Source organism: Podarcis filfolensis (assembly GCF_964270895.1).
Source record: "Podarcis filfolensis genome assembly, chromosome: 3".
Taxonomy (NCBI): Eukaryota; Metazoa; Chordata; class Lepidosauria; order Squamata; family Lacertidae; genus Podarcis; species Podarcis filfolensis.
In genome coordinates this window covers 1423239-1435766 of record NC_139606.1, presented here as the reverse complement: position 1 = coordinate 1435766, position 12528 = coordinate 1423239, and the positions used below count along the sequence as shown (strand labels likewise).

The following is a 12528-nucleotide window of genomic DNA, read 5'->3' as shown; positions in this document are numbered from 1 at the left end:
AGTGGTAGAACATCTGCTCTGCATGTAGAAGGCTTCATCGCCACAGCATCTCTAAGCAGAGCAAGGTGAGACCCTTGCCTGAAACCCTAGAGAGCCGCTGCCGGTCCATGTGGACAGCACTGGGCAGTACAGACCAGTGGTCTGACTCATTAGAAGGCAGCTTCCTATCATTACAGAAATGGATTCATAAGTTAAAGGCACCTTTTTTAGGTTTTCATCCTTTAAAAAGCTTGTTTTGTTTCTGGTTTGGTTTGCTTAAAAACACACTCTCTGCTTCTCAAAAGAAGGCCTCTTCTCAAACCTTAACCTTTGATACGTGGGTGTGACCCACTTAGAAATAAGCTGCCTGAGACGCTGTCGTGGAGGCCCTGGACGTTCTGGCATGAGAAAAGTTCACAAGGAGGTAGAAGTCACACAGTGTTTCCAGTGCACCTCCAGTTTGGACCAGGAATACAGAGTAGAATAATAATGTTTTCTGGACTCCTACTCCGTCTCGTCTAGTGCCAGTTAAGAGCCGTCTCTGAATTTATCTGTGGAACTGACAGTTCTGGCATGTAGAACGGAACCACCTGAAGCAGCGTCTCCTGTGAACTGCGTACCTCAAGGGGAAACTGCTGGCATGAAACAAAAGCTGGCAAGTAGCAATTCAGCAACTATCTATAGTTGCTGTTTTAAAAGAAATGGTTAATGGAGGGCAAGGTGTTTGTTTAAACATGGTGCAAGCACCTTTTATTAAGTATGACTATAAATAAATATATATTTACATGTTTACAGAAAAATTAGAAATTTCCCCTTCATTTTAGTAAAGCAAGGTGTATAACTGGAAATTGTTCTCTACTATAAAAGTAAAGTGCTTTATAGAGGGCAGTTTACACAACTGACTTGATAGTCCTAGTACTCTTTCTTAAGCAGAAGTCCTACTTCATTCAACTTCACTCTTTCCTGTGCAGGTCAGTATAGCCTTGTCTCCTGGTGTCCCATCGGCCCTTGTGGGCGCCACAGGAATCCCCTCCCTCGCTCCCTCAAGGCCTCAAAGCCAGTGTGGTGTAGTGGTTAAGAGCGGTAGTCTCGTAATCTGGTGAACCGGGTTCGCGTCTCCGCTCCTCCGCATGCAGCTGCTGGGTGACCTTGGGCCAGTCACACTTCTTTGAAGTCTCTCAGCCCCACTCACCTCACAGAGTGTGTGTTGTGGGGGAGGAAGGGAAAGGAGAATGTTAGCCGCTTTGAGACTCCTTCGGGTAGTGATAAAGCGGGATATCAAATCCAAACTCTTCTTCTCCTGTCCACCTGCCACGCTTTGCTCGGCCTTGGGCTGCTCCTGGAAGCACAGCCCCCCAGCGGCCTTCAGGAGACAAAGCCTGCGCTGCCCAGCACCTGTGGCCTTTGGGCAGTGCCAGGCGCCCCTTTGGAAACCGGAGGGAGTGAGGAGAGAGGGGATGAGCTGGGGAGGGGAAGAGGGGAAGCCACAGAGCCTAGGGGGGATTTCTTTTCCATAAAATACCACTGCAGGGGGCTCTACACTCTGTGGTGGTGGGGGGCTTAATGGTAGTGCAAATTACAATCCAGACTGAGACTCCAACAGGGAGCAAAAGGTGAAAACACATTATGCCCCACATATGAGGGTCCTGATGCACATCAGCCCCTTGGGCCTGCCATTTAGTGCTGAAAGCAGCCCAATTCATTTCAGTCAGAACATGTTTCGCATTTTTCAATTGGCTGTTGCAATGCAAATTGCTAGGCTTTGTCTGTGATGTGTCCGTGTTTGCACATGCGTATCTGAACATCAGTTTTCTTCCAGTGAAGTTGGTATTTTATTGTGCTTTGTGAGAACAAATGCATTGTTTGGCTCAAACTTAACTGTGTTAGCTTCTTAAGCAATTTACTTGTGCTTTGTACTAGCAAGGCCCTCACAACCACCATTTTGTAGGAGGGCCCACAACAGTTTTTCTGATTTTCCAGGTGTGCCTTTATGTATGAAAAGTTTGGGTGGTCCTGCTTCAAACATTGCAAAAAGCACAAAAAACAAACCCACCCAGAAATGCTACAATCCAGCAAGGAACTAGTTTGAGGTGCCTGGATACCTACTTTGCTGTGCTGTATCTCTCACTCTGCCCTGAAAGCCAGAGTGCCCAGTTGCTCTGGCACATCTACTGGTCCAATGACTGCAACAGGGCTGGGGAAAACACAACATGTGTTGCAGGATTAGCGGGGCTCTGGCACAAGACGGCATTCAGCTTCTTACGGCGTTGGGACCCTCATCACTGAATTTCTTCTAGCATCAAGCAGATATTATAATTAACTTTCCAGACAGTGCATGGTATATCGAAGAAATATTTTGTTAAACTAATACGCCACAGTTCTTTACAGCCTATACAAAGTCCATGCTTCCATTATTCACCAATTATTTCCATGCTTATTGCCACATCAGGAGAAAGAGCCCAGAGGTCTTCCAAGCTTCTCAATTTAGCAAAGAATATGCCTTTGAAGTGCTTTCAGAAGCTGAAGAAGATGCTGGTTCTGTAGAAGAGACTTGATATTTTCCTGCAGGACACAAAGGCAAAGTAATGTTCAAAAAATGTTGTTTCATTATTGGACATGTAAAGCACACACACAAACCCCTGCTCTGCCACTGTCAATGTGGCTGGCTGTTGCCAGAAAGTGCTCTTTTTGCTTGTTTAAGAGAACACAGCATAAAGTTAAACATTACTGCTTGAACAGTGTGCAGGAATAAACCCAGTGGCGTAGCGTGGGGGGTGCAGGGGGGGGCCCGGCCGCACCGGGCGCAACATCTGGGGGTTAGGGTTAGGGGGCGCAAATCCACGGGTTAGGGGGCGCAAATTACTTGCCTTGCCCCGGGTGCTGACAACCCACGCTACGCCACTGCATAAACCACATTCAATTGTACTGCAATCACCATCGGTTTCCTTGCCGTGTACAGTATGCTTTGCCCTTTCTATCCTCCAGAGTCATATTCACAGAGGAGGGGGCTATCAGTGGCCCCCTAGCCAGGATGGCTCGGCTCTGCCTGCACAGATGGAGACAGCAATGCTCCTGCACACCACTTGCTGGAAACCATGGGAGGGGAGGGAGCTGCTCTTGGGCTCATGTTTTGCTCCCTGGTTTCCCACAGGCATCTAGTGGGCCACATGGTAATAGGATGCTGGACTAGCTGGGCAGGGCCTCCTCCAGCAGACTCCCACCTTATGCCTGGCTGAAGGGTGGCTTCGATTAAGGCAGAGCTGTCCCTCTGCTCAGCTCTGGAATGGGGCCAGGGTCCCCGCAGCCACAGGAAGACCCTGAAATGGGGGGGCGGGTCTTGGAGTAGAGAGAGGATGGCGCTGATCCAGCCTGGGATATGCTGGATTGCAAGTCTGTCTCGCTGCTGTTGAGTGGCAGCATTTGACCTGATCTGTGACCAGACTCAAGCTCATGCGGCCATCGGGGTCTGTTTAGAGCCCAGGCCCCCTCTCCTTCCTCAGGGTGGGAGTTTGGATTGCACCCTTATTCTGGCAAGAGGGGTTGGGCTGAGCTGTTGAAGGCCATCCAAGACAATGTTGTACGTGGGTCTCCATTGTTGAAGTGCAGCCTTTTAGGCACTGTTATCGCAGAGGCCCCCAACTGCTTTTGGAGGCTGATGGTAACCATGCTTGGAAAGCGCCTTCCCCTCATAATGAACTGAGCCATCAGGGCATCACTTCCAGCAAGCAATGCTTTGCGCATCTGGCTTCTACGGCATATCTAGCTTGTTGATGTTTTAGCACAGCAGTTGGCCTTGCAGTGCCTTGAAATGGCATGAATCTGAAGGCCCAACTTGCAGAAGGACATTTGAAATTGTACAAGGAAGTTGGTTGCTGATTACATACTGTACCTGTTTTGCCAAACCAGTTGTTTAAAGTTTTTGAGAATGGAGAACTGATGGAAAGCATAGGCGCTGACATGCCTTGGGATGTTGACTGTAAGACACAAGCACATATTAGTGAAGAGCAAGCAGCATTTTCTATAGGACAGGCTTTATTTTGTCTTAGCTTTAATCTGGCATTTGTGGAAAACCTAAACTTAAAACTAAGTTAACTAACTTAAAACTAAGGATTGTCAAATTGAGCCCTGAACCAAATCAGGGGGCCCTTGCACAGTCCTCGTGCAAACCATAAGCACAGATAGAAAAGTGTTGGAGATAGCAAACATGTCCCTTGCACCAGAGTATGTATGGCGGAACCATATAGACCACGGAGGGCAGCTGCACTTTTAGCCCCACCCCAAACTTTGTGTTCCTCCCTTTAACTATTCCCCATGGTGCATATGTATCCTGACAAAGTCCAAGGGCCCTGGTCACATGCAGCCCCTGCACACAAACAGGAATTTGCACACAGAGCTTTTTATACAACCAAAGAAAAAGGATCCAACATTGTCTGAAAGCAGCCCCCCCTCTGCACACTGGGGGCTGCCAACAGGGCATTTAAAGGTGTCGTGGTGCTCAGGCCTCTGAGGAGGGCCACTCTGAGCTTGCTAGCTTTCTTTTAAGTATTTAGCAATCTTAGGAAGTTATCAAACAAAACTTGCAGGTCCTCTTCAAGGCAATTTCTGTGAAATGAGACAGATTGGCTGCTCCAATTGATAAGTTGCTCAAGAGTCCTCAAGAGCCGCTAATTTCTCCCCATCTGTAGTGAACGCTTCCTGCTTTTGTCTTACTTCCAAGTTCTTGGACCCTACATTGTTTGCCCTTCCTTTCCCCTAGATGCTAGGATGCATCTTCCATGGGGTGGGTTTGTCTGAGATCAGGTAGTCCCTAGGAGTTATTTTCCGCAAGAACTGCTACACAATAAGTGTGAATGAATGCTGAATAATCACCCTTCCCCCACCCCCCAACAAATGTAAATACAAAAAATGCTAAGGCACATCTCCTGCTTTGTTGTTGTTTAGTCGTTTAGTCGTATCCGACTCTTCGTGACCCCATGGACCAGAGCACACCAGGCACTCCTGTCTCCCACTGCCTCCCGCAGTTTGGTCAAACTCATGCTGGTAGCTTCGAAAACACTATCCAACCATCTCGTCCTCTGTCGTCCCCTTCTCCTTGTGCCCTCCATCTTTCCCAGCATCAGGGTCTTTTCCAGGGAGTCTTCTCTTCTCACGAGGTGGCCAAAGTCTTGGAGCCTCAGCTTCACGATCTGTCCTTCCAGTGAGCACTCAGGGCTGATTTCCTTAAGAATGGACAGGTTTGATCTTCTTGCAGTCCATGGGACTCTCAAGAGTCTCCTCCAGCACCATAATTCAAAAGCATCAATTCTTCGGCGATCAGCCTTCTTTATGGTCCCTTGAGTCCCTTGAGAGTCCTGACAGTAAGAGCTGTTCGACAGTGGAATTTGCTGGAATTTGCTGCCAAGGAGTGTGGTGGAGTCTCCTTCTTTGGAGGTCTTTAAGCAGAGGCTTGACAACCATATGTCAGGAGTGCTCTGATGGTGTTTCCTGCTTGGCAGGGGGTTGGACTCGATGGCCCTTGTGGTCTCTTCCAGCTCTATGATTCTATGATTCTATGGTCCAGCTCTCACTTTCATACATCACTACTGGGAAAACCATAGCTTTAACTATACGGACCTTTGTTGGCAAGGTGATGTCTCTACTTTTTAAGATGCTGTCTAGGTTTGTCATTGCTTTCCTCCCAAGAAGCAGGCGTCTCTTAATTTCGTGGCTGCTGTCACCATCTGCAGTGATCATGGAGCCCAAGAAAGTAAAATGTCTCACTGCCTCCATTTCTTCCCCTTCTATTTGCCAGGAGATGATGGGACCAGTGGCCATGATCTTAGTTTTTTTCATGTTGAGCTTCAGACCATATTTTGCGCTCCTCCCTTTTACCCTCATTAAGAGGTTCTTTAATTGCTTCTCACTTTTTGCCATGAAGGTTGTGTCATCTGTATATCTGAGGTTGTTGATATTTCTTCCAGCAATCTTAATTCCGGCTTGGGATTCATCCATCCCAGCCTTTCGCATGATGAATTCTGCATATAAGTTAAATAAGCAGGGAGACAATATACAGCGTTGTCATACTCCTTTCCCAATTTTGAACCAATCAGTTGTTCCATATCCAGTTCTAATTGTTTCTTCTTGTCCCACATGGAGATTTCTCAGGAGACAGGAGGTGATCAGGCACTCCAATTTCTTTAAGAACTTGCCATAGTTAGCTGTGGTCAACACAGTCAAAGGCTTTTGCATAGTCAATGAAGCAGAAGTAGATGTCTTTCTGGAACTCTCTAGCTTTCTCCATAATCCAGCGCATGTTTGCAATTTGGTCTCTGGTTCCTCTGCCCCTTCGAAATCCAGCTTGCACTTCTGGGAGTTCTCGGTCCACATACTGCTTGAGCCTACCTTGTAGAATTTTAAGCATAACTTTGCTAGCGTGTGAAATGAGTGCAATTGTGTGGTAGTTGGAGCATTCTTTGGCACTGCCTTTCTTTGGGATTGGGATGTAGACTGATCTTCTCCAATCCTCTAGCCACTGCTGAGTTTTTCAAATTTGTGGGCATATTGAGTGTAGCACCTTAACAGCATCATCTTTTAAAATTTAAAATAGTTCAGCTGGAATACCATCACTTCCACTGGCCTTGTTATTTGCAGTGCTTTCTAAGGCCCATTTGACTTCACTTTCCAGGATGTCTGGCTCAAGGTCAGCAACCACACTAACTGGGGTGTACGAGCCATCCATTTATTTCTGGTATAGTTCCTCTGTGTATTCTTGCCACCTCTTCTTGATGTCTTCTGCGTCTGTTAGGTCCTGCTATGCAGGAGCTAAATTAAGAATTCACTATATAGGTAACTCACAGTGCAATGGCATGCATGTTTACTCAGGGATGCTGAATAGTAGCCTAGCCTTTGGTTTAGGGTTAGCATGGGGCAGGGGAATTGGGTTCTTATGCTTTTAGCAGCTGTATGACAGGCAGAAATTCAACAGATCAAGGCTTTTTTAGTATGGAAATACAATTATGAGAAAAGTTTCTCCATGACAGTACTCTCTCTAATCGTGTGTTATGCCATGCCTGCACAGCAGCCATCCAAATGTTGCCACTGATTCAAAAAGGTTGGCAGCCCCTGCTGTAAACCATTATGCCTTAAACATAAGAAAGACAGTCCATTACAAAATCCTGTTTGATGAGGATGGTGGTGATGGTGATATGTTTTTTCCATTCCCTCATTCCCTCCCTTTTCCTTATTGTGAACAGTTTCAAACACATACTCTTTATAAAGGTTGATAAAATAAAGGTTTTCTCATTCATTGTTGAGGGATTAAAATCAGAGAGAGTCTATTAAAAATTAGGCAGAGTGCAAGATTTAAAACAGTGCTTCCATTAGCAGTGGATATCTTCTGCATTTAGAAGAGCACCTTTGGCTCCAACCCACTATTTATTCCTGGAAATAATACTACCTTTGTGTGTTGTGAACTCCAGCTGGAGAGGGAACACTTTTTCCACAGAGCTTCCCATACCTGCATATTTGAAACAGAGGAAAGCCAATATCAAATAATCTCTGCAATTCAATATAATAAAATAAAGCTCTAATATTTTAAAATTCATTTCCTACCGTTCTATCTGAGAGGATTCCAAGCAGCAGAATGAATAATCCCTGCAAAATATTTTCATATTAATATTATACACATTTGTAAAACGGCACCCTAGATGCCTGAATCTAAAGGCCAAAGGATCTCTCTAATGTAATTCCAAAGAAAGAACAGCATTTCTGAACACTGATTGCCAAAGTGTATGGGGGAAAACATGGAGCCTAGGAAAAAATAAGCGAGAAGTTTTGGATAACATTCTGGGGATTACAAACTAATCCTGATAATAAGCTTCAAAAGGTCGACAAGCAACATACTGGGGGAAGAGACCTCACATTGCAATCCTATGTGTTTCCTACTTAGTTCAATGAGACTTAGCCCCTGTTAAGTGGGATCAGAATTGTAGTATAACAGACCCTCCAAGTACCCCTATTTTTCCAGGGTCAGTTCCAGTTTCTGATTTGATCCTGGAATGAGACCTCCCCAGGTATAGGGCAGTATATTAAACAAACAAAAACAAACAAACACATATATAATGGAACAAGGAATCTTTCACAAACATTTGCTCCACATGCAATTCTGGATTCAATCTAGAGGTGACTTTGAACTCACAGTCACAAGTGTTAATTTAGGATCAGGGCTGGCACTACAGTGCTTTGATCTCAGCATTTCTCAGGTCAGGAAATATATACTTATAGTAAGTTTAATAGGAATATGTCCAGGAGAAACAGGCCTGGGTCACAGGTCATGTGATGGCACAGGCTCTAGGAAAGGAGACTGCAGCCCCTTCACTCCTCCTGGGTTGTGTCAACAGGAGTGTGTTAATCTGCACTTACATTGCTAGCAGTCTATTCAAACTCCTGAATGGGGGGGGCAAGGTAAGGGGGGTAGCAGTCTAAGACATAGAGCAACAAAGATAGGGCCAGGTTCAGTTAACGGCTCACTATCACAGTATTCCACCAGATTTTAGCCATTTCCTCTTTAGGATGGGCAAGAGGAGAACGGGGCCAGGCTTAGCACAGAAGTCCAAATTCAGTGACATCGCTAGACTCTTACCGCATGAAAAGTAAGTATATGAATCACCTCCTCGTGTGTACAGTGGTACTGAGGAGTCCCAAGAAATGTTGACAATATTTTTTTATCAGTTAAGCATAGCAAACAGCTAGTATCTTTTATCTACTTACCTGAAAAGCATTGAAAAGAGTAAATAAGTAGTGGAATGCTCTAGGGCTTCCAGGGATAACTGTAGCAAGACCAAATAACCAGGTGAGGCCTAAGAGTGATGTCAGAACACCGATACACTTGGTGATGCGATACAATGAGCTCTTTTCTTTATTTATTGATTTTTCGCCGATGGAACGTCTTTGCATTTTTGCTATGACCACAATGGTAACAATCACATTGACAGCGACAATGATCATGGCAGGAATGACTAAGGCCAAGAGAGCTCTACTCTCATCCCAGTTGAGTAAACAGACCTTTTTTCTTGTGTAATGTGGGTGGGTGCTGCTTACGGTGATAGCAGATATAGCTAGTGGGCAAAAGTATCCCAAGCAGAAGCTAAGAGCTTTCATGATGGTCTTGCTTGCATTATGTACGATAAAGACTATGTGGTAGAACACCATGAGGCCCAAGGTTAGCATCCAAAAGAAGACACAGAGGTAGAAAAACTGAACAAAGAATGCTGCTGCTATGCAGAGCCAGGCCTGGTCCATTTTCGTGTTTGTGTCATGCATTGCTGCTACCACAATGAACCAGACGTCTGCAATCAGGAGAGAAATCACTATGTTCAGTATGCAAACATGGCGCATGTAGGATATTCTTGCTTTGGTCACTGATTTCCACACGACAAATTCTATGCCAATGCAGGCCACCAGACTCAATATAGAAATGCTCACACCAATGTAAGACATGTAATCCAACGTGTCCCATGGATCGTGACCGGGAGACATCAAAATGGAGAATGAAGTCAAGTGATTACAGGAGCAAGTGACATTGTCCCCATTCTCTGTGGTTTCACAGCCAGTAACGTCCCAACCTCCACCATCTTCTGAGAAGCTGAAATTCCAAAACACACATCGAGGATTTTTCAGGGTCTTGTTATCCTTCGTAAATGTCATAATGATCCTGAACTCTTCGCTTAGTCTGCTGTTGGCACTGATTAGTGTTGTCATAACCAAACCATTTACTATGAATTCATCCATCTTCTTATCCTGTGGAATAATAGGCCCCAAAGATGAGTAAGCCACACTGATGATGGTGTCTCCAGTTTTAATTTTTGCTTCGTTAATTAGCACACTACCACTGAGGTCTGAGGGCTTGGAGAATGTAAAGCTCTTGTCGTAGTCTGAAACCTTGCTTTTGTCAATGACCACACCTTTGAGCTGGAGGTTGTCATAGCTGATGGAAGGAATAGAATTGTTAATAGGTTGAAGGGAGTCAGAAAATTGCTCCACTGAAGCCAGTAATTGAGAAGTTCCATTCACAAAATCCTTCCAAGTTTTTGTTGGACTGCTGATAACCGTGTCTACTGTGGATAAAAAATTCTGCAATAATAAGAGAATAAAGAGATATTACTAAAGTCCAGTAACAAAATTATCAGTGTGCATTAGAAATTCCAATCCCTTTTCATTTAACACTAATCCACCTACCAACTTTTCAAATTATTATTATTATTATTATTATTTATTGAATTTATATATCACCCTTCATTCAAAGTTCACAGGGTAGTTTACAATATATAAATCCCAAAATACATAACATAAGAACAAGCAAAACAATAACCCAGCCACCCACCCTCTCGTTTTAAAGGCCATAGATAGTTTCACTAGCCATTTGAAAGGTCAAATGGTTGAAAGCTCAAGCTCCTCTCATATTTCAAATACATTATTAGATACAGATACTGATTTTATCATATTGTGATGCTGTCATATCCAACAGTCAATCAACCTATAACATCCACAGCAAGCCATGAGGCTGTGCTGTAGAACAGTCTGAGTTCCTGCATACGTATTTGTTTCATGGTAGAAACTGAAACTTTGCCTCAGTTTGCTCATTATTATTTAGGAAAAGTATAGTTCTTGATTTAAGTTCTGTAAGAATTATTGGAACAAACTCTTGATATTTCCACATTGATCCTGATGCTTTCTCATTTTCTTCTTTCCTGATCTACTCTGTCATGCTCTTGTGAATAGGTGTGTGAATCTGAACTTATTCCTATGGTTTAACTAATAGCATTGAAATAAAAGCTTGACATAACTGAAATATGACATGAGATTCTCCACCACGAACCTTCCTTGACCTTGGTACAAACCTGATACCAGCCTCATCTCAAAACATGTCCTAAAGGCACTCTGAGAAACACCCTCAAACCTTGCATAAATCAAGCTGTCTATTCAACTCCTGAATGGGAGTCAGCAGACAAAAGATAGCCAGTTCAGCCACAGCCCACTAAGATGACTTTCATGCAAACATTTAATTTGCAAGATGGGCAAGGTGAGAAGCAGGCAGAAATTCTGGGATGAATTCAAATGTATAACAAAACTAGCTGAAGGAGAAAACAAGCTTGCGTCATCTTCCATGTGACAGCCCTTTAGATATTTGAAGATGGCTCTCAGTCTCCTCTTTTCGAGGCTAAGCATATCCAACTAGTGCAGATGAAAAGAAAGGAGTTCTCAACTTCTGCAAAGTCTTCTGTAACTTACTTCCATTGTTTCCTGCTCAGCAGCTACCGGCACGACTGAAACCATATTCAAAATTTCCACAACAGCTTTCAGGTTTGCAACAGCTTTCATACTTTGCTGCTGTTGCTTGATGGTACGGTTCAGGTGGCTGAGGAATTCAGGCAAATTCTTCTTTTGCTCAGGACTAGACACCAAAGACTAGAATTAAAGTTAAATGTGTTAAACACAGAGTAAATTGCACTTAAGGCTTGTTATTAAATAGAAAGCCCACAGATTCTCTTCAGCCAGCTGGAAGAGGCACAGAATGTTGTGAAATTAATTCTAGAAGGGAATCTTGCTTCACAAGAGTGCAATTTCCTGATTTCCCAGGTGACCGTCACTTGTGGCACAACCAACTTTTCCTAGTTTGGCTCCCACGGCTTCAGCAGCTATGATAGAGACACACTGAACAGGCCGGGATTCTCTTTGGTGTTTCTTTGTTCAATGAAATAGGACGGAGCTGGGGGAGGAAAATGGATTTCTGTTCGAAAAGCTTTGGATGCCCTGGGAGCCTTGCTACAGAGAGGTGGAAACACTATTCAGCAGTATGCAACTTGGGGCACATCTACACTTGTGTTTGTAATGTTAGGAAAGGTTAAGGAAGAGTTGTGATAACGCAAAGGGACAAATGACTTGTTGCTTTTAACATTCTTAATTTGTTATTAAAATGTGACACCAGAGGGCGCTGCAGAGCAAGTGTTTTGACGAAAATAAACCATTTTTAAGTATGCCCTGGGACATTTTAGAACGATAGATCTAATATCATTCTAATAATGTTAAAACCAGTCAGAGTAGATACAGCCCCAGTGCCAAATTCATTTCCATAACATCCATAGCTGGAGATCACATCAGGTGTGCAGTTTAGTGCTAATGCAGCTGCCTAATGTGTTTGCTCCATTGCCATTCTGGGGGCTTCCCGAAGGGGGGTTAATATTGCAAGTGGGTTGTTCAGATACCACAAACTGGTCATTGACACTGGGGTCTTTTTAACTTGCTAGATTTTCTGCTGAAAGGGAAAACCCAGGTCAATGCAAAAAAAAAAGCAGGTTGGGACTTTGATGCAGACAAGGTTGTGTGGCTGCTGCGACAGCAAAACAAAGCCCACATTCCAATGCATGAGCAGCAGCCCCACAAAAAACTCTCCTCCCTGAGCCCCGGACAGAGCTGGAGGCTGCCCTTCGCCCTGTTCTCACAGAAGCTCAGGGACTGTGATGGCAGCGAAGGAATAAAGATCCCCTCCCCCATGATTCTGGCTCCCCCCCC

The 12528-nt window shown here is 44.4% G+C and overlaps 1 protein-coding gene across 21 annotated transcripts in view; it reads right to left on the bottom strand.

The window, feature by feature from the left end:
* Positions 1–702: 702 nt before the first annotated feature.
* The window catches only part of ADGRF5 (adhesion G protein-coupled receptor F5), a 51712-nt gene continuing 39886 nt past the window's right edge, over positions 703–12528 (bottom strand). For all 21 annotated transcript variants that reach the window (XM_083606389.1, XM_083606407.1, XM_083606408.1 and 18 more), the window contains 6 exons: positions 11248–11424; positions 8728–10089; positions 7570–7611; positions 7415–7474; positions 3869–3953; positions 703–2541 (listed from right to left, as the gene is read on the bottom strand). In XM_083606389.1, coding sequence (XP_083462515.1) covers positions 2459–2541; positions 3869–3953; positions 7415–7474; positions 7570–7611; positions 8728–10089; positions 11248–11424 — 1809 coding nt within the window. In that variant the 3' untranslated portion in view covers positions 703–2458. The remainder of the gene's footprint in view (positions 2542–3868; positions 3954–7414; positions 7475–7569; positions 7612–8727; positions 10090–11247; positions 11425–12528) is intronic.